At 30.7% G+C, this 21,871-nt stretch overlaps 3 protein-coding genes across 4 annotated transcripts; 2 read left to right on the top strand and 1 right to left on the bottom strand.

The window, feature by feature from the left end:
- The first annotated feature begins 67 nt into the window (after positions 1 to 67).
- On the top strand, positions 68 to 2,256 carry LOC122566103 (sodium/potassium-transporting ATPase subunit beta-1-like). The gene is made up of 7 exons (XM_043722848.1): positions 68 to 203; positions 461 to 646; positions 871 to 987; positions 1,096 to 1,268; positions 1,410 to 1,505; positions 1,713 to 1,878; positions 1,941 to 2,256. The coding sequence occupies exons 1-7, from the start codon at positions 68 to 70 to the stop codon at positions 2,108 to 2,110; spliced, it is 1,044 nt and encodes a 347-aa protein (XP_043578783.1). The 3' UTR covers positions 2,111 to 2,256.
- A 1,101-nt stretch (positions 2,257 to 3,357) lies between these two features.
- On the top strand, positions 3,358 to 11,904 carry LOC122565988 (sodium/potassium-transporting ATPase subunit beta-2-like). 2 transcript variants are annotated; one of them, XM_043722631.1, is made up of 7 exons: positions 3,361 to 3,804; positions 7,959 to 8,099; positions 8,555 to 8,671; positions 8,810 to 8,991; positions 9,190 to 9,291; positions 9,479 to 9,650; positions 10,438 to 11,904. In XM_043722631.1, exons 1-7 carry the CDS (start codon positions 3,660 to 3,662, stop codon positions 10,548 to 10,550), a joined length of 972 nt encoding a protein of 323 aa, XP_043578566.1. In that variant the 5' UTR covers positions 3,361 to 3,659; the 3' UTR covers positions 10,551 to 11,904. The 2 variants fall into 2 exon arrangements, with proteins under 2 accessions (XP_043578567.1, XP_043578566.1); XM_043722632.1 differs by lacking the exon at positions 7,959 to 8,099 and having other exon boundaries at positions 3,358 to 3,804.
- A 536-nt stretch (positions 11,905 to 12,440) lies between these two features.
- On the bottom strand, positions 12,441 to 20,411 carry LOC122565989 (sodium/potassium-transporting ATPase subunit beta-2-like). Its single transcript, XM_043722633.1, has 6 exons — positions 19,918 to 20,411; positions 15,219 to 15,359; positions 14,915 to 15,034; positions 14,572 to 14,753; positions 14,215 to 14,488; positions 12,441 to 14,051 (listed from the first exon to the last, which is right to left on the bottom strand). The coding sequence occupies exons 1-6, from the start codon at positions 20,063 to 20,065 to the stop codon at positions 13,948 to 13,950; spliced, it is 969 nt and encodes a 322-aa protein (XP_043578568.1). The 5' UTR covers positions 20,066 to 20,411; the 3' UTR covers positions 12,441 to 13,947.
- Between the last annotated feature and the right edge of the window lie 1,460 nt (positions 20,412 to 21,871).

Below are 21,871 nucleotides of genomic sequence, written 5' to 3'. Positions count from 1 at the left end.
TTAGAATAACTTTTTCGTCAACTTTCCTCTCATAACTTCAAATTGAAGATATAAATCAGTCCTCGATATGGTAATTTTACATGATGAAGAGTATTATAAAAGTCGAATACCGCAACCCGATTTAGGACCTCTTCGAAACTTTCTGCGGTTTATTTGGGATAATAATCGAAAGGCATTTCTTGATAGAACAGCGAAAGAATGGGGTAACGTCATGAATAATTCGAACAAGCATTCTATTTTTATTTTATGCTACAATTTAATATTTCTGTTCACATAACTCAGCAAAGTTCGGAAAAAATAAAATTTTATGAGATGATCATAGAAATGAATGTGACGACTGATGCATTGTATTAATTTAGTTACATCCGGTTTTTGTACGCTTTGTTATGTTATGATTCATGGAGAATTATAGCCTTGTGCGATTAAACGTGTTAACGTAAAACATATATTTGAAATGTAGGTCAACTAGGAATATTTTATTTGTTCTTCTTTGCCGTTTTGGGATCAATATTCGCAATACAAATGAAGATCAGTATAGATTATGTTTCTAAACTAGATAGACCATTTTTTCAATACTCTGGTCAAATTACACAATCTATTTCCGCAAGGAGCGTACGTCTTTCCCGTTCTGCTTTTGGTAGTCCAGGTATCAATAATATTAAAAGAAAATAATTTTGCAAAAATTATTTGCAAACATAAAAATCAAATAATTTATTTTTCAATAAATTTTTATCTTGTATAATATTTCAACAATGGATGCATTTTATTCTTGTAACTTGATTCATCACAAGATTATTTACAAGAATAATGTTAAATTAATTAATAATGCACCCAATATGGACACTCATATTAAGTAAAATCTTTCTAAAGGAATAGTTTTTAAACCAAACAGCATATCAGCTGCATCACCCATTATTGCCGTGAGCAATTTGCTTAGCAGCACCAGGCCGGACAGATATATTCGAGCCTTGTCTGATTTTTTACAAGGTATCTTGCGATACATATATATATATACATAGTTTATTAGTAACATTTCTCACCTTTTACTCATTCTTGTTTATAAGATTTTATAATTCTTAACATTTTTTATTTTAGAATATCATAAGAATATGTCGAACTATGACTCATATTGTCAGAATAAACATGCGAAGAAAAATCATAATAAGAAACCTTGCTTTTTTGATATAAAATCTCTTGGAATATGTAGCAAGCCTCCATACGGATATACAAAACCGTTCCAACCTTGTGTTCTTATTAAATTTAATAAAGTAATTTTCTCATAAGTATAAACTGCGGATGTTTATATCTGCATTTATAAAAAATTTTTAAGTGTGAAAAAATGCACATATTCAAATATATGATATATATCATAATTAATATTCAAATTAATATATATATATATGTTGTAGAGGTTCGATTGGATACCTGAATATTATAATAATTCTTCGAATCTGCCAGATCATATGCCAGATAAATTGAAGAAAATAGTACGAGAATCTACAAAGGTTTCATTTAGTAAATGAACTACTATAATTAGTACTATTACTATAATTTCCTTTCTTACTTACGCTAGTATTACTATAATTTTATTTCTTTTATTTCTGCTTATTTATTATGTTTACGAATACATTCTCTCTTATTAACTATACATTAATTGTACATATTTTCTCTTATTAAATATAAGCGAAATATTTAAATGTATTTTTTGTAAGCCTTACATTTGGTTATCCTGCGATGGAGCAAATAACGTTGATAAAGAACACATCGGAGAAATAGAATACATTCCAAATCCTGCATTTCCAGTCCAATATTTTCCTTTTACCGGACAGCCAGGTTATCTGTCTCCTATTGTCGCATTAAAATTTAGAAATTTAACACGTAAGTATGAAGCTTCTACTTCGCAAACTTATTTATTATTATTATTTTTGCAATTACTGCAGGAAATAGACTAGTGACAGTGGAATGTTATTTATGGGCTTACAATATCGAACAATATCACCGTTATTCATTAGATTTTCAAATAATGACAGGTAAAACAAGAGAGAAAATTATTGGCAATTTACTATTTCTAACAATTCGTTTGTTTAATGACAAGTTAATTTTTTATTAGGGAATTAAATTCGGTATACAATCATGGAGGGCGATAAGAACTTTTTGCTATTTTTATGATATAAAAAATCGTACGAAATATTTTAAATAGGTATAAGAATATAAAAGATAAATGCGAAGAAAAAATTTTGCACGTCGGCAATTCAATTTTTGTCATTTAATTGCAATAATATTCGACCTTCTGCGTGGCCATGCAGGGAGATTCATTCCAACTAAAACGTGTGAAATCCAATTTACAGTAAAGCGTGATCCACAGTATGTTTTATGTATCTTACGATAAGAAACACGTGAAATAGTTTGACCTTCGCTGCTTCTGATCTGTACGCGATTGCATAATCTAAAATCGAAAAGATAAAATCTAATACTTCATCATTTGAATGAAAACGAGGTACAATACGAATTAATAAATCACTATTTAAGAAATTGTGAATGAAATTGACGGTGACGATTAAAAATATGAGATAGCAATTTGTAGAGTAAATTTGAATCGTAAATACACTTTTTACTTCGAACATAGTTACGAAAAAGTTGTATTTGCTGTATTAATTTACCAGCTAGTAAGTGATAATAAAAATTACGATTTAAATGTAAATTTTAAAAGCCATCATCTGAAATAAAATAGCTTATCAATCGATTACACAGAATAGTACGAATTCTTGATAATTTCCATAAACCTAGTACGCATAAATTGCATCGATATACATGACGTACAGAAAATACTCGATGATTTACTTGTGTATTCACTGTATATTAAAATATCAACGATGTTTAAATGGTATTTTCCGTAAACGAGAACATACTGCGATTCGTCCTGTTACGAGCGTTATACAGGGACTTTCAAAGTTCAATATATTTCATCATAGCCGTTTTAACGCCAATTCAATTGTGGAACAGAACTTCGAAGAGATACAAACGCAATGAAGAAGTAAGAAGAATACAGCAAGGTTAAATAATTCAAATAAAATTATTATAGTAATACGATAGTCTCGAAGAGAGGAATAGCGGAGGAAATCGATCTTCGATTTGCGCGTAACATCCGGTCTAACGAGTATGTAGCTTTATTTACCCGATAAGAAAATATTGCATACGTATATTATCCGGTCAAATGGTGGTCCAGTCATGAGACTGATCGATTGATATGAAACAAAACCCGGGGGAAGGAGCTCTTGATGGCAGCTAGGTCTGAGTCAACCATAAAGCAACGAGTGTGGGCTCTGTGATATATCTTAGCGTTTCCCACTACTCGATCGGTAGACGTAGGGCCGCGACCGATCGTGGTTGCGCCACCGCTACCGAGCTTGGATACACGCGGTATCGCTTAGCTGTCTCCGAGATAGCGAGAGCAGTGAGCTGTTTCAGCTCAAGCGGAATACAACAACTTCGCTGAACGAGACGAACCGAGCTTACAGTTTTTCATATTGGGTCCGTTTTTCATACGTAATAAATATAACGTTGAGACACGATCGAAAGGTCTTTTTATCGAGAGATTCGCGTTAAAATCGAGTGATAGAGTTGCGCAAGTGTTGCACGAGATAGTCGCTGAGGTGAACATGCCGGACAAGCAATTGCAGAATGGTACTTATGAGATCGATTACAAGCGAGCACCCGACCAAAAGACGCGCTGGGAAGCTCTCCGAGATTGCATTCACGATCCAGTCGAAGGCACTTACTGCGGCCACACGGGGAAGAAATGGGGTAATTATTCTCTTATAATTTAATGATTAGAGACCATTGGACGAATGGTATGTTTATATGAGCGCATGAATAGCATGTGCTTCGAGCTGCATAGACGCGTTTCGATCCTGTTGTGCTCTGTCGTTTTAATTCGAATTGATATTATTATATTATTATATGTTAGTAACCTTTTAGTGGTAAATCATTTTTGAAATTCTTAACCCCTATGTCAGCGAAATAAGCGTGAAGTCAAGCTGAATGTTTAAATCAAGTACCGAGAATTAGGGCTTCCTTGACTTTGTTACATACCAACGGGATGAGTTCGTAGTATTCTCATAATCCGATTGTCTTTCGCGCTTATCCAAAAGAGAAATTTAATGCATTTTATATAAATACGCACATTCGTATTCTGTTTTTGATACATTGTAAAATGTATCAAAGATTCATGCGCGCGCGCGTGTGTGTGTGTGTGTGTGTATCTTGTTTGCAATAATAAGAAGACCGGAAATAAGTATCGGCGAGGTTAAGTCGGAATGAAAGAAACGATAGAATTCGCGTTAGCTCGAACTAGATAAAAAGTTCGAAGATAGCTGAAAGACGTACTATATATAATACTAACAGATTTAATTGTTATCAATGGCATTGAAACTCTCAACTGCTCTATATTAGTTACGATAAGAAAGTAGAAATTATATTAATCCGGCTTGTACACTTATACAGATTCTTACACAAGTTTTTAAAGCTTCGTTGAACTTTAATTCATTACTTTATCATAATGCTGAAGAACACACTGTTAGTTTTGATAATGATCGATTCTGACACACGTTTAGGATAGTTTAAATGTCTTTTTCCACTTTCTTCACTTTACTTTATTTGTTTCTAAACCGCTTCGATACGTTCACATACCTTCAAACTTTGTTACATTTCAGTCAGCGAAAACCAAGAAAAGAAAAATAGAACGAAGTAACACATAGATACGTTGAATTTTTATAACTACTACGAAAAATACGTAATATTTTATATTGCATTCTTAATTCAATAATTGTTCGTTTTCTTAAATTATTTATATAGAAGATAAAACACAATCATTTTTTTTCGCTTAAACTGCTGTACTTTTAAACGCCGATAGGTTAAAATAATTACACGGTACATAGCCACTACAACTTATCTTGTAGTGCCATCTGAGTAATATTCCCTTTAATTACAGAATACCTAACGGTAGATAATTTATATATCTGGTGACATACGATAGTACATCGATAAATAGTACATCGATATTAAAAAAGAAAGTGGAAAGTTTCCACAGCGGCATTACGCAAATACTACACGAATCTTAAAACGTATTAACATAATATAGATGACTAGCAGCAATCAACATGTCTAAATTGCATTTCAAATATTACCTGTATGTATGTACGTAATAAATTCAGGTTCACGAAGACTAAATTTTATATAAAGTTTATTTTAGAGCGTAAGACGCGAACATCGATTAATGGTAAGCAAAAATTTGAATTTTTATTGCGTTGAATAATTTCGGATCGTATATCAAATTTTCTCATATACATTTTTTTATCGACCTTTTATCGGATAAAATAAATCAAAACAATCAATCAACAAAAAAATGTACTTTTTTATAGATCTGATAGCAAAAAAGTAACCTTTTCCAGTATCAACTTCAAGTCCTGAATAGTTTATCGAGCAAAGAAACATGTGCATGCTGCTTCTGAATATATACTTAACCGAACACGTAATCAAAACTGCATTAGGAATAACTGCATATTAGAGTCTCAGTACCTGTTTGAAAAGTTACAACCGATTTATAGCATAATTCACCCATACAATTTCATTTAATCCAACATTAATGCAATAGTTATTTTCGTCTTTTAAAACTCAAGTAGAATGTCAATATTAGTGTTAAATATGCTAAAAATAATTGGTGTTCTGTGACGTGTATGCGTGTGTATATCGATGTTATATATTAAGTTTAAATTGAAGGTTTATATAATCTCTGCTATAAATCATTCGAAACCTATGCGAATTATCATCTACGTATATCTATAGGTATTAACCTTCGATATCGATACATACCATTCTACTTGTTTCGCGCGATAGAATTAGGTATAATTTTATCAAGATCGATTTGTGTAAATTTATATTATTTTTATCCGCCTAGGTAGAACCCATGGATTTATTTTTGTATAAAAATAATAAATAAAAGCTTGATGTACAAAATTTATTCAATAAGCTACAACAATAATATTTAATAAGCTAATAAGCTTGGTGTACAAAGTTTATTAAAAACTACGCAGAATATTCCTCAATTTGGGAGATAATAAATTTCCCAATAAATTAAATAGAAAATATATAGTAGGTACATTACAAAACTTGTTTTTTGGTTTTATAACTTTCGGTGACGGGTAAGTGGATTTACCTTGAAAACGTGTTTATACCTTTTACTTTTATCAAATTTTCTGTGTGTGAAAAAGAGAAAGAGAGAAGAAAGGGGAAAGTGAAAGAACAGGCGAGCGAGAAGAAGAAAGAATAAGATTTATTAGAGCGGAAGTAACCTCTGTCACGATTTATTGATATTAATGCTTCTAATCTCTTCTAATGCGGTAAGAACATAAATGCAACATACTTATAATATCTGTTACAAAAAATCATATTGTAAAATAATTTACTTCTCAGATAAGATTTTGGAATTTATAATGTATTTCTTACTTTATTCGAAATAATTATTTGATCTATTTTTTATTATTTTAGTGTCAAATAAAGAATGTTCGATCCTAATTCCTACTATTTCAACTATCTTGAAGCAATGATGTTTGAACCACAATCTTCCTGTTCTATTAGTGTATTAGATGTATAAATGAACAGGAAAAATAAAGGCCGAAGCAATTTGAATTTTAAACACTCGCATTTCATGTTGTTAGCGCGTATGCGTAAATAGCCACACGTGTTCCCAGTGTCGTTAAATTTTGCGACTCAGTCGACAAATAATAAATTAAGCCCTGGAAACGGGAAAAAAGATAGGAAGTTTTAACTACTATAATTACTGCGAATTTACTTAGTTACTGTACGCGCAGACCCACTAGCGAACATGTTGACGAAAAAATTTTCTTCATCCTCCCATTCAAAGCAGAAAATAAGAATTGCAAAACAGTACATTTAAAAGACTGTTTTTCTCGTGTGCCATTGTACGTAAGGCTAACATCAATTTTAACATAGATGTATTTTCTTGCTTACATATTACGTCTATCAATAAAATATAAAATTTGCGTAAAATACAAATTGCCTGGATATGCCAATATTTTGAACGATTAGTTAAACGTTGCAATCAGGTTTTACCCATTTCGTGTCATTCAACCGAAACAAGAAACGTGTTTTGAATCTGTAAATGTTTCATTATATGTGTGCAGTGTACACACACAATGATTATTCCGTTTCCTGTAGAACAGGTTGAGCCACTGTGATAAATATGGATTTCTGAGCCTATAATTATTATAACTGCACTCACCACACTATTTTCAGGCGCAGTATTATTCTACTTTACTTTAATTTCTGATATTTCATTTTACCAACAGAATGCTATTGAAACAATACTATATTAATTAAATATAGTCAGCTTTATCTATAGTGACAAAATGTAATCAATTTAATTTTTGCCGTTTAATTAATATTCGAGTACTATCAAGTTTAATTTTATATATATATATATATATCGGAAATGAATATGCGTTTAAAAATTGTTCGCGATCAAGAACAAGAAGCAGAAGTAACCATCACAGTGGTGTATACTACTCTTAAAAAAGGAACTATATTTAGATCAGACTTTGGCACAGTGCCCACGCTTTAAATATTTTCCTTTCAATCGTTGAAATGGTGAAAATTTTCGAGGCCACGTGCTTTTATAACTAGCGTGCATGTATTGAGGCTGCATTACGCAAAATGAAAAGCTAAAATTATTTGAAATAATTTGCATATATTTCATTCATACAAGTTGCGTCTATTGCACCGAGCAACTTAGGACATAATGGTAAATTATTTTCACGTACAAAATATTTAGTAATAAAGTGGAATAGAAATAGCTAAAACTTCTTCCTTAATTTATTGAGTACAATAATATAAAATAAAATAATGTTTAGTTAACAGATCCATTTTCTATTTTATTCCAGCCATCACTGGAGCATTCTATGCTTGCTTCTTCAGCGTGTTGGCCTTGCTCTTTGCTATTTGCATGAAAGGACTGTTAGCTACACTAAGTTATGAAAAACCAAGGTGGATTCTGGAGGAAAGTATAATAGGAACCAATCCAGGTAAATTTATATATTCTCTACTATATATTTGAAAAAATATAAATATACTTCATAAAAGTGAAAATCAACTCGTTATTCCTTATATCATGCTGGTCACTTACATGAAAATGCAATGAACACTAATTTCGATAATCAAAGAGAGTAAGTACATGCACAACAAACGCATCAATCGTATAAAACGATATAAAATGATTTATTTAATTTCATGTTATGCTGACCTTAAAATTTCCATAAATCTCCCATTTACAAAAAGTGATTACTAGCATAGTCTTCTCTATACGACATCACTTTTACAAATAAATCTTTTTCATATCCTTGAAAATAACGGAGATGTTTAATTTACTCATGCTTAGGTAGAATATCTTGTATAATTTGTTTTACTCGCCATTTGAAAAGTGTTGCGAATACCATTATTATATAATAACTAACAATAGGATATTTTTAACTGTTCATAGGTCTAGGATTTCGGCCGATTTCCGAAAACACTGATGAAAGATCCTTAATTTGGTATAGTTCATCAGATCCCAACTCGGTGCAGAAGTGGACGGGATTATTAGATAAATTTTTAGAAGGTAAATTATAACATATATCGATAGTAGAATGACTACATTAACCAATAATTTTGTTAGCTATATAATATATCGTATGTTAAATTAAATACTTACATGTTAAAGGATTATCGCGATATTAATATTGTCCATTTTCCGTAGAATATATTAATTCGTCGACATTACCAAATGGCGGTAGAAATCAACAGATTTGTAATTATAACACGCCAGTTAAGCCTGGGCATGTTTGTGCAGTTGATGTGAACAACTGGGGGCCCTGCTCACCTAGTCAGCAATATGGTTTCAACAACTCAGCTCCTTGTGTCTTTATTAAATTAAATAGGGTATATTATGGTTCTATTACTTACTGATTCCACCAATAATACACTTTATTGGTCGTGCAAAAAATAAAAATAATTTGAACGACTTTATCGAATTTAGATCGTAATTAACGTAGAATTTTTATTTAGTATCATTTTACCATATTTATTGTAACGTTTGCCTGTATTTATCAACTAATTTATGAACATGTTACTTTTCAGATATACGGTTGGGTGCCAGAATATTATAACGACACCAAAGATTTACCGAGCGATATGCCACCAAGTCTTGTGCAACATATTAAATCAATCAACAGTTCATGGGTTAGTTAGTCGGTCAGTTAATTGTATCAGTTGATATTTAAAACACATTTCAAAAGTACTGCAAAAATGATTGAATATATTTGAATATAGAACAAATTATATAAAATAAATATAGGCAGAGAAATATATAAAGATAAAGTTTGCCAATTAGTATAGCATTTTATACCTACTTCTTTTGTTCTTGCAGCTAAATACCGTGTGGGTATCTTGCGAAGGTGCATATCCTCATGATAATGAAATAATTGGTGAACTGAACTATTATCCCCAAAGTCACGGATTTCCAGGATATTATTATCCATACCAAAATATTCCTGGTTATTTAAGTCCCGTTGCTGCTGTGCATTTTCTTCGGCCAGCAAGTAAGTAGATTACAACTCTTTATTGTTTAAACAGATCTCATTGTTGGACGAAATCTTCGAAATGAAATTCCAAATCTTGAAACCCTTTACTATCTAAATACGATTATGAACTCCCAAACCTCTTTATCTTGTAAATACATGTCGAGGTAGATATTCAATACAAAGTTTCTAAATTTTGAAATCTTAACATTTCGTTAATTTCCGAGACACGTGAAAAGTGATCGGCTTTCAGCTGATAAAATTAGATTACAGATCGTTCTATATTTCATTAACTAGTTACTTACCTATTGACCCACCTGTTTGTGTGTACGGTAAGCAAATGATACACTCCAGCTAAAACCAGTAAAATCCAGTGCATTGTGACATGAAAGGTGTCATCGGCCAAACAGTTTTAAAATTACGTACACATGTTGTCTCGCCTCGCAGTTGACTTCATCCGTCAATACACCTTTATACGCAAGCAATACGGTGCAATAGAATTACATTTATGAACAATGTACTGCAAGATTCTTACAAGGTGTAATATTTTAAGCCTCAGATAACATAGCATGCAAACAAGAATAGAGATGTTTCAGAATTTCGAAACACTTCAAATTTGGGAAGCTCGAATCTAATAGTTTGATATATGAAGATATAGATAGATAACATATTATGAATATTACAGGGAAAGAACATAATATATATGTATATATATATATAAATAGACTTAGCATATTTATCTACTATGATCTTCGTATAGTACTCTTTTTCGAAAGACCTATTAAAAAATTCTCATTTACTTTTTCAGGGAACCGAATAATTAATGTGAAATGTCGAGCTTGGGCAAAGAATATAAAACATGATGCAACCAAAGATCAGCAACATGGCATGGTACATTTTGAACTTATGATCGACGAATGATCATACATATATTTGTACAAAAAGCGAAATAAAATCATGCAGCAGCTGGAATGCAAGATGCTTACGTACGTTGTAAATTTGGAAAAACCAATCGATAAAATTTTGGTGAATTAGAAACATACATTGAAAAATTAGGATTTGTAGAAATATAACAGGCGAGTAAGCAGCAATCAGAAAATCCTATTATATATATTTTGGATTGGCTATGCATCCATTTTGATTCCATCGTTATTTTCACTATTGAATGTTGACGAATATGCTGCAAAATAAGATATTTATTAATCATCGACACTTATTATGATTATAAAGACGAAATTTAGATAAATCGTTATCGACACTATTTCACTAAACTAATAGTTTCTTTTTTATATGAACTGTTTATATCTTAAGAGAGAATATATTATGTAGCTACTGGTACTTATTATAAATTAAATTAAATGATTTTGAAAAAGCAATTCTGCCTCGAAATATAAAAAGAAAAGGAGAAATGTATTTAAAATACATCAGATTTTTGAGATTAATGAAATTGTTCTATACATTTAATGATGCTTATAACATTAATTATGCGAGTAAACATAAAAGAACGAAAAAGAATGCATTGTATATACAGCGATTATATCTTTTACTCTTTTCATGGCTTACCGTGGTAGATAGCAAGGCGTAAGAAAAATGCAAAGCGACATGTCATTACCTCGTTTTATTTTCAATGTTGTTTATTTATATTGGCTCGTGTACATAGACGTAATATGTATTGCAAATAAATAATTTTTAAGTATCTTTTCCATAATAAGTCAAAAAGAATTGCTTTTGCTATATTTGAATCTTCAGTTAATGTCAATCAAATTAAAAAATAAATTGGTACAAAATAGACAGTAATTTGAAATCAATTTTTTAATCTACATAGAATGTTCTTTTGAGATACTATAAATAATTCCGTACATAAACAATAATATTTTTGCAAGTTCTCCTTATATTCAAACGTTTATGAATTTCTCTAGAGTTTTCCCAGTAATATTTTTATTAAAATTAAATAACAATGTAAAATTTACAACAATATCTAAAATATACCATTATCTTTTCTGCTAGAAATATAAGAAGTTAAGATTATCCTTTGCGATCTACTCAATATGTAAGAAGAGAGACCAATGGAAAATATCAAGATCTCGAAACTCTGCAACATTCAAATTAATTATTCAAATCATTATACTTAGATATATATAGGTACTTATTGAATATATGTACTTATGTCGTTTATAGCGTTTACTACACAGTTGTTTAGGAAGTAGTTTTAAGCTGATAATAATAATGATGTATCTAACTATACATATAAATAAAAACAACTTTTAAAACTGAACAAATTCTGGATAATAATTATATGCTGAAAATGTGATGTTTTATTACACTTACAATCTTAAATTTTGTAATTTATTATATATAGCTAATACCATATTTGATAAAATAATGGCGAAAGAATACAAACTCATTATATTCAAACAAGGCACTTCAGAAATAGAAAAGTAATATTTTCTCTTCTATAAAACGGTACTTTATTTTTTGCACATAGTTGTAATATTTTCAAAATACGGTACTCACTTTAATTATTGGGTCTAATTATGATATACGTAATATATAACTATATAGTCTTATTTTAATGAATTCGTTCATAAATGTAAATTTAATTTTGTAAATCATTCATTCGAGTATATGGTCCTGATTTTGAATCCAAAATATTTTCAAAAACGACTTATTCTCAATCCAACTGGGATAATAAAAGAAAACAATAAGTGAAATTTATACTTTTATATACCGATTTCTTATAAATATATGTAAATTAATATAAATATATTTACAAACATTCATTTAAATGATATTCTTAAAAATATGCATATGCCCGTTTGACTATAAGTATTTATTTATCCATCCATTTTATCATCCATACATTTACATGCATATGCCCATTTAGTTCATAATAATTAAAATGTTTAAAATGTTTTACGGAAGTTATATAAAAATTTCATACACATAAGAAAACATTATCGACCCATTATTTTTAATGTAATGCTGTAGACAAATAATAACACATGCCAGTAATCTGTCACGATTAGAATGTCTATGGCAATAGTTTATTAACTCATTTTAATAATGAACAATAAATGCAGTAATAAATTTAAATAGTCGCATTGCATGAATTACAAACATAAAAATATTGACATTAACTAAGATTGAAATAAGATTGAGTAAAATTTCATGTTTGTCATATAGGTACATAATTTTGTTTATATAACCTGTTGCTATCAATAAACAGATATTAAAGTCTTCTCTTTCCAAAAATTGTTTTTAATAAGTGTTTAATATTATTGAAATAGATGACAAAAATCTGTAGTTTAAAAGAAAAAAGTCTTATCTATAAAAATATATGTATACATATAATACATTTACATATTTCAGAAGCGAAAAATATATATATGTATATATTTACAAAGATAAAATATATATTACGTGTTATATATATATATTATCTTTGTTATTTTATTTAAGAGATCTATTCTCAAGAGATATTAGTAGATGTGAATTTTCGCGACAAAAAATCTCCAAAATAATATCTATATAGCAGCCTAAATAGTTTCTTAAGCAGTTAGTTTCCATTCAATATGTTAACAATTTAAGGCATATATATTCACCTGTTTTAAAACATCAAATATTTACCATTAATATTCTAGATATAACACAAATCTTCCATGAGATTCAATTGACAAAAATTATCATTTAAACCAAGACTAATGCAAATAGATTGAAATTAAATTAAAATCTAGAGTAAGCCAACATTCGTATTGATTAATCACAACTTAATTATACAACTGAAAATGTAACATAGAAATAATATATTATACTCAGGTTTAGCACTAAGTAAAGAACGATTGTCTATATTCATTATTAAAACATAACTTTAGAACACATAATCATTATTTATCAATAAAAGAAGCTTATTTTCATATATAATAAATATACTTCGTTTCTTCTTCATAAATACATTATTTTTAATATCCTGAACGAAATAAACGTTATTTTAATCGTACGGTTTCTCGTAAATTCTTTATCTTGCTAAACCAAACGAGAAGTATAAAGTCGTAAAATGATTTGGAATTTTACATCTTTTTCTCGGTACGTAGAAATTGAATAGAAATTAGACTTTCGATAGAGCAAACATCAAAAGTCCTTTCAACTTTGTACTTGACAAAAGTTTCTTCCACATTTTGGCAGCGGTCATCGATTTCTGATGGCTTCTAGAGTCGTTTGAAAAATGTTCAGCTATGTGGAAGAATAAAAAAACATGAGATTCGCATTGCATTTCTGTACGCTAACAAAGGAGAGACCAGAGAGATGTACTTAGGGGGTATTAATCTATCATCATTTCGAAATGGACCACACCCATTTTGTCGTGACGGCTGTGTTTTATGTTTTTCGCCCACGCCTTGCACTCTACGTTTATTAAAATCCCAGCTGCAACAAAATATTTTTTTCCATACAAAAATATTCAAAAAACTTTGTAGAAAGAAAGTCCAAATTAATCGAATTAATTCTCTAATTATTTGAAGAGTCAAAGCATTAAAGGACTAAAAAGTCAAGACCGTCCGAAATTTTTGTCTATTTCTTAAACACTTACTGCGAGGTCGGACGAAGTGTATAGCTACCAACGGACTGAGATAACCCTCTGAATTTTCGAAAGGATAAAAGTAACCGGGAAATCCTCTTCGTGGGATATACTCAATTGGTCCTATATTTTCTTGATCTGCAGGATTCTCTCCTTCGCAAGATACCCAAATCGTGTCAAGGTGACGAGTATTCTTTAATCCGGTGATATGCTCTCTGAGATCGACAGGCATGTTCTGTGGTAACGAATTGGTATCATTGTAGAATTCCGGTCTCCAAGCGTATATCTAAAAATATATATTTATACCTTAACCATAGAAGAGCAGACTTTTTAAGAATACTATAAATTAACGTGCTCCAAAAATGTTACCTTATTAAGCTTTAAGAATATACATGGTGCAGATTTATGATAATTATACTTGTTTTCTTTCGTACAAGGATACCAGTTTTTAACATCAACATCACAGACTTTACCAGGAGGTGGCGGTTGATTGTAATCACATTTATTAATATTCGCACCAAGACCGGGAACTGAACCTGGCGTTATGTAATCTGAAAAATTATTATTGATCATAATTTCTTTGTTCTCTTACCTTGTAACATTTAATTATAAATTAAAATTATACAACATGTTTCGTGTCACAGTATTATTCTATATAATTATAAATTAAATATGAATTATATTAAGTAAGAATATTATATTCCAATATTACCTTTCAGAAACGATTCTAGAGAATCAACCCAGAATTTAAAGTTCTCGCTATCGGTTCCTCTGTACCAAATTAAGGTACTTTCTACATTTTCGAGCGGTGGCTGTGGCCTAAATCCTAGTCCTATAAATAAGGATGTACAGTAACGAACATTCACGTGAACATCACAGGAGAAAAACCTGATAAGTACGTTTTTGTTGAGTTTTCTATTTTAAAACTTCAAAATGTGTGAATGATCATGTTTTGTCCTGTACTTTCTATGTGTAAAAATATTCACGTGCAATTATTTTGCTAAATGTGTGTTTACCAGGATTTGTTCCGATTATTGAACGTTCTAATTGCCACCTCGGTATCCTTGGATCTAACGTTTGAAAGAAACCCCAGAAGCAAATTGCAACCAATGCAGCCAGTACCCCGTAGAATGTCAAATAGAATAATCCTATTTTACCTGAAGAACAAAATTTAATTACTCATCAAGTTTAAACCACTAATTACAAGAAAAAGGTATCAAATTTCATCACTGTCCATTGATGTCAGATTTTATTTATTTCATACTCGCTGAGCTTAGAAAAGGATTGAAAAATATCCAAGTAATTTCCAGGATTGAAGCGGAGCAATTAACGACACGACACAGCGCTCAATCGTACTACATCCGAGTCTCATTTTCCATATTTCCGTTTCCAATTTATACACATTTCCGTTCAATTTTTGCATAGTTTCACATTACTATGTATCATTCACAGTAAAGTACAAATTGGATTTGTTAAATGTGATTCACGTGTATCGAATCCTTCATAAACATGCGCATTGTCTGCAAATATTACCCGAGTACAACAATGTTTTTTTCAGTTTTGCATACTGAGAATATAACTTGTATCATTTTTGTGTCTACATGTGGTCCATTTAATTCTACTATTTATAACTCTATTTAAAACATAACTTCAAATTTATATCGAGTAATAATAACTAGATAGCAGTTGTACGAACGCAGAAGGCTTAAGAAGTTCGTGGTACCAAAGCGCTACTCAAGAGGTCATTTTAGTGAAGAGTGGAATTCGAGAAGCGACCTTGCGAGACATTGAATCGGTACATAATTGAATTGTTCCACTTGACCACACGCTTGGATCTTCCTTTGAATTGAGGCAACGATTAATGTAATTAACCTATATTACACGGCGTACCACCACGCGCCGATTAATTCCATTAGATCTACCAGACGTCAGCATATTGTAAAAATCATAGCAATTGACTCTTAACGTCTTACTCCTCGCGCAGATTTCCGAAACATATCTAACAAATTGACATGAAAAACATGTACGTGTGATCTATCTTGCTTACAATTGGTTGTAAGTATACACAAAATACCAAAGTACAGCATATCAATCAAAATGCGAAGTATTATACAAACACTGTAAATCGATGCCTGAAAAAGTTACATTTTATGATTCTTAAGGTAAAAGAAGAAGAAGCTTTACTGTTTTCAAATTATTCATATTTGAATAAAATATTCATATTAATTTTATCTTTCATTCCTCATTGGTTGATAAATGATAAACGAAACTTCAACGTTCAAATATATTCATTTCAAAACACAAAACATTGCTCGTTATCTTTGTCTGACTTTTTCATGCCACATCATCCCCCTTTTGTCCCTTCCCCTTCCCTTCTCCTTCTAAGTATTCATTATAATATTTCATAAGTGAAGCGGAACCCTACTTAGATTCTATTCCTGTACTTACCCTGTGGTATATTATTCCCTTAACTAAAATGATGTTAGGTTTTATAAATATAAAACTTAAACAAATCATTATATCATATCTAGATTTTGGAGACAGAGGTAATAAATTTAGAACTGTTATTTCAGGAATCTACAAGAAAATTTCTTGAACAAAGAGCGTAACTGTTGCAGCGTCGAATTTGAAATTAATTTTCGAAATTTTCGGGAGAGCGATGCTGAACGAAAGCTATGGTATGATATGGTCGCGTGGGTGTACCCTTCGGAATGGCCCTAAGTTACATAATGCCGTAATGCCTCCATTTAACGCCAATTGACCTCGTTGTACGCGTTTGCGCTAAAGGAAGTTGTAACAATTGCTATTCAGCCGAACAAACCGTTGTGTGCACCGCGAATTAGCCGCGCTTCGCGCTTCCGTCTTTTTCTCTCCCTTCCTTTTTTTTTTCTTGTCGTTACCTTTATTTTGGCCAAACCAATCAAGGTTAGATGCGCGTGCTTAATCGTTATATTTGCTTTCCGTCCAGCTTAAGATATTCGTAAGTCTACATTCTTCGTTAATTTGTTAAATTTAATTGAGATAATTCTATAAATCTAATTCCAGGAGTTCATTTTGATTTCAATGACCCTTTTTTAAAACACATAACTTTATGTTTCAATATCTTTTATTTATTTTTTATAATTAGTATGGGGAACATTACATTTATACTCTTTGTTCTTTGTAAACTTCAATTTTGAAACTTCAATTAAAATACCCATCTCTTTTCACCTGACTTTCTTGCATAATAGTTTACTAACTGTAATGATATTAACGAATTGACAAATGGCAAGATATAAACTTTTCTTTTACAATTTTACAACGTTACATTAAATAAGATAATCGCACAATTTGTAATGTAAAATTTGTACTAATGATCTGCAAAATTTCACTAATAACGTTAGTTCAATTGTACAAGAGAACTCCGGCATTTTATGATACGTCGATACGTAGATACACAGCAGAGTAAACATTCTAAGCGGTTAAAGAGAACTGAGGAAATAATACAAGGGTATATAATATGACGGCGAGGCTAGTCTCAAGGCTGGAATACATCGTAGGATATATTTTAACAGTGAATACAATTTGCAAGAAACTACAAAACAACGACAGGCTTCTGAGCTAATTAGACGAAAGAAAACGCAAACTAACGTTTCTCTTTCTAGCTTTTTGTGCTTTTTGTGGGTCTTCTGTGTACTATCGAAACAACTGCAGACAAGTTATCGTAACATTCGTAACTCGATGCTCTACAGATCAGTTTTCAAGAGCCGGACACGCTACTGCTTGGTTGATTGAAATTATATATCTCTCTTATTAATAATATTTTGCTTCTCGCAACTTCGCTTCTCAACACTCAACGTAATTTATATGTATAGATATATTATTTTGTTATAAAATATTCCTACAACTAAAAGTACATTTTTCAATGATTTTATGAAATTTCTCCAACGATAGACAATGGCGTGTATGTTTTTATATAGGTTGTAAATTTAGCTAAATCTACAGGTTGAAATAGCTTGTTAGGTACATGATATAATTTTCTATTAGTAAATAAGGTGAAAGGAAATTCAAATGTGATTTCCATATTGGAAACATCAAACGAGTGTTAACAGATAATCTCATTATTTCGATATGGCGTCCAACATTGATATAATGTGGCGTTCTACCCTTCTGAAGGGTGTGTTTCCAACTGTTACCATGCCAACCTAATGATTGAAATATATGGTAACATCACATAAAAAATTCGTGATATTCTATCATTTATAAAAAACAAAACTTGTAGTTTTTTTATATTTTATCCAATACGATTATTTGTAAAATACATTTTTAAAGCTATATGGCGCAAAAACAAAAGTCATTTCTAAAATGTTAGATGATTAGTTAAATAGCTAGTATGAAATGGGTACTTAATTGTGGTCATAATTAGACTGCAAATATTTATGCAAATTCATATTTTACGTTTTAAATTTTGTATTTAGATCATTTTTTAAAATAGTGTTATTAGAAGTAAAAAGTTATTAAAATACCAGTTATTCTTTAGTGTGGAAGAATGCATTCTGAATTTATAATTATAATTGCCTACATATTCCTACACGCATTTGTAATATTTTGAAATATTGATGTAAATGAATTTAATATGTTAAACACGTGATTAACAAAATTTATTCTATAGTTTCTTCTGCCAGTGTTTCTTTTACCTTCGAACTTTTATTTCATATTCTTGTCGTTTTAAAGGATAAGAAATCGACACTAATTAAAACAGTAATTGAAAAATCATATTAGCTTCAGTAAACCGAATCTACGGACACAAATGATCCTTCAATCAATTAATAGGTCCTAGTAAATAAAACTGGTTGATTCCGCTATTCATTTGATGTAATTGCACAAAATTTATAAAATATCTATAAAATTTATTTTCGGGCTTTCCCCAGTCCGAAATTTGTTTTCGGAAGGAAAATATCCGATATAAAGTTTATAGTTATAATAAATAAATAATAATAATAAAGTTTATTTTATACATTTTATAATTTCTATATATAAGAAAGAAAAATATATCTGTTGATCGAAGTGATCATAGCATAGCTTCTACCTGTTGTCTCTATTCACTTGCCTGGAAAGTTACCCAAAAAGGTTAGTTCCTTTCTTTCTGTTTCTTCTTTTTCATTCCTTTTTCCATGAAATAAGACCAATAAACATATGAGACTGTTTAGAAAATAACGTATACTTTTAGCATTATAGTTAACGTTTTACAATGTTTACTCGAATAATGGAATGATATATGAAGTAAACAAGTTTTTTACATAAAATGACGAACATGTATAATGCTTGTTGAAAATATTTTCTATCTTACTTTGTGAATTATTCTGCACATCTCTCCAGAGATGCGTTCACTTACATGTGCATTTATTAACACATATAGAAAATAATAAAATAATATTTCTAAATTATCTATATGTAGTGATTATAATTAAAGAAAAAGTAATTATATTCATCTACTCTTATGAATTGTAAAGTTACCGAAACAGAAAAAATATTGAAATGTTGACACCTTATCAAGGACTATATTGCCATGTACGTATATATTGCCATCATTAAGTATAAGAAATAAAGCCAACATTAAAATGATTTATCTTTGAAAAATCGATCGAAAAGGATCATTGCTCCAATTTCAATCCGAAATCAATAGAATATTCGATACAATTTCGATCGGCGATTAGATCGATCATCACAACTTACCCCAGCTACTGGCTGTTCTGCCGAAAAAGGCACCGGTCTCACGGTTGTAAATAAAGGTTTTTAATGTCTGGCTGGTTGACATGCTCGGCGGTTTCAGGTAGGGATTTGCCATCTCCGGGGTGACCATTTTCGAATCCTTGCTGACCATCGCGTTTTCAAATGAATTTTTTCTCTACTAGAAAGTTACGCACTAATCACGTATTGAGATTTTCTTCGCGATTCTGGTATAATGAACGCACGACAAACAATCCACAGTTGTATGTGGAACAACACGATCAACAGCACTGTAGATTCGCTGCACCGAAACCGTGAGTTCCTCGAAGTCGGCTAACAGTTTCTCCGCCGCCGACAGTTGGTTGTCCAGCGCCACCAGGTTGACTAAACACGCTTCATCCGTGCAGGCTTCTTCTCTGTCTCGTTCCCTACTACTATTTTCTTGCCACTTTCTCTTTCTCTCTGCCCCTCCTTAAACCCCCACCATCGTCATCAAACCGTCCATTGCCATGACGTGTCAATCATGCACGTACATAAAATCGTCCTGGTAGTTGTTATCCATTGCCGCAAGTGTGTTGGATCATGGTGTTGATGCGTATTAGATCATCTTATGGGAATTTTTTCACGAATATTAATTATCATTAGCCGAATCAAACTTTATATACATTTCAGAAAATTCAACTTTTAATAATTTCCAAGTAATTTATAGTTTTAACGCATAGGATACCATGGTTATGGTATAATGGTACGATGTTCCCTCGTGTGCCACGCCTATAACACAATCTCTTTGTCTCGGTGTATTCAGGTTAAAGTGAATTGAACAGGTTTTCGGCTGTTCAAACCGACGCATATGAAGATTTCAATGCTTGGTAATAATCTAATGTTTGAATTACACCTACGGATGTATGGTACTTCCCTTGCATTTTAAGTCGTGCGTGATATTCTAATATTACTTCTAAGCTTGTACATTTAAAGTATTAGTAAGAGAAAGGATATATGAATTTAAGAAGGATAATGGAAATCAATTTTAATAAATAATTGATATATCTGTATAGTAACTTTTCAGTTTTATATAATAAGTCCCTAAAAATTATCAATTAGTATCTAAGTTAATATTAGTATTAATATTACTTAAAAATAAATGCAAATATTTTGTGAATCTTACAAATTGAAAATTAAAAACACGTACTAGTGAATTTAATGCCATTAGAGTACAACGTGCAACGTGACTTATTTGCATAGATACGTATTAAAAAATATATCTATATGAATAAAAGTATGGATTAAACATATTCTTTGATCAAATTTTTAGAAACTTCCAATAAGTAAAAAGGAAAATAATGTTTATATCGATTTCTCATTATAAGCGAAAGTAATCAAAGTTCAGTGGCGCGATCTACTGTTCAGTGTTCAGACTTAACGCAACTAGTTTTTAAGAGCAGGTGGTTTCTCTCAGATTATTCAGTTACTGTTCTACTTAAGACTATTGCAACATGTACTTAAGTAAATTCGATTTCAGAACTTAAGTTTAAGCTTTTTACTTCTATAAAAAAAGCTTAAACGACTAATTATTATTGTGCTATTATAAACAAACATGACAAACATGAAAAAATGAAATAATTGCAACAGAAATGGAAAACCATTGAACCGATAAAACCCAACATTAAAAATGGAGAACCCAATATTAACATTAACCTTACAAGGCCCGGTCAAATGATCAGTTTCAAAATTTAATTTAAAATTGCACATTTATTGTTATTTCTTTTGTACACCTAACTTTATGTAAATTTCTATATTAACAAATATTGAGAAATTGATTAATCAGATAATATGAGAATGTACATAAAGTTAGATGAACAAAAAAAAAATAACAATGAATATACAATTTTAAATTACATTTTGAAACCGGTCTTCTGACCGGGTCTGATAAGATTGGTGTTAAATTAATTTTATTCCATTA

This window comes from Bombus pyrosoma, linkage group LG3 (assembly GCF_014825855.1).
Source record: "Bombus pyrosoma isolate SC7728 linkage group LG3, ASM1482585v1, whole genome shotgun sequence".
Taxonomy (NCBI): Eukaryota; Metazoa; Arthropoda; class Insecta; order Hymenoptera; family Apidae; genus Bombus; species Bombus pyrosoma.
Note: the sequence above shows the minus strand (reverse complement) of the source record. Positions and strands in the feature narration are given on the sequence as shown.

What these genes read in the sequence shown, in the direction of transcription:
- LOC122565988 (XM_043722631.1), top strand. Translation starts at nt 3,660, where the DNA reads ATGCCGGACAAGCAATTGCAGAATGGTACTTATGAGATCGATTACAAG. An exon ending in TATAATAGGAACCAATCCAG is followed by an intron (nt 8,100 to 8,554) that starts GTAAATTTATAT and finishes AACTGTTCATAG; the next exon opens with GTCTAGGATTTCGGCCGATT. An exon ending in TCTTTATTAAATTAAATAGG is followed by an intron (nt 8,992 to 9,189) that starts GTATATTATGGT and finishes GTTACTTTTCAG; the next exon opens with ATATACGGTTGGGTGCCAGA.
- LOC122565989 (XM_043722633.1), bottom strand. Translation starts at nt 20,065, where the DNA reads ATGGTCAGCAAGGATTCGAAAATGGTCACCCCGGAGATGGCAAATCCC. An exon ending in CAGAACAGCCAGTAGCTGGG is followed by an intron (nt 15,360 to 19,917) that starts GTAAGTTGTGAT and finishes TTTGTTCTTCAG; the next exon opens with GTAAAATAGGATTATTCTAT. An exon ending in AATAATCGGAACAAATCCTG is followed by an intron (nt 15,035 to 15,218) that starts GTAAACACACAT and finishes CCTTATTTATAG; the next exon opens with GACTAGGATTTAGGCCACAG.
- LOC122566103 (XM_043722848.1), top strand. Translation starts at nt 68, where the DNA reads ATGGTAATTTTACATGATGAAGAGTATTATAAAAGTCGAATACCGCAA. An exon ending in CTTGTCTGATTTTTTACAAG is followed by an intron (nt 988 to 1,095) that starts GTATCTTGCGAT and finishes TTTTTATTTTAG; the next exon opens with AATATCATAAGAATATGTCG. An exon ending in TTCTTATTAAATTTAATAAA is followed by an intron (nt 1,269 to 1,409) that starts GTAATTTTCTCA and finishes TATATGTTGTAG; the next exon opens with AGGTTCGATTGGATACCTGA.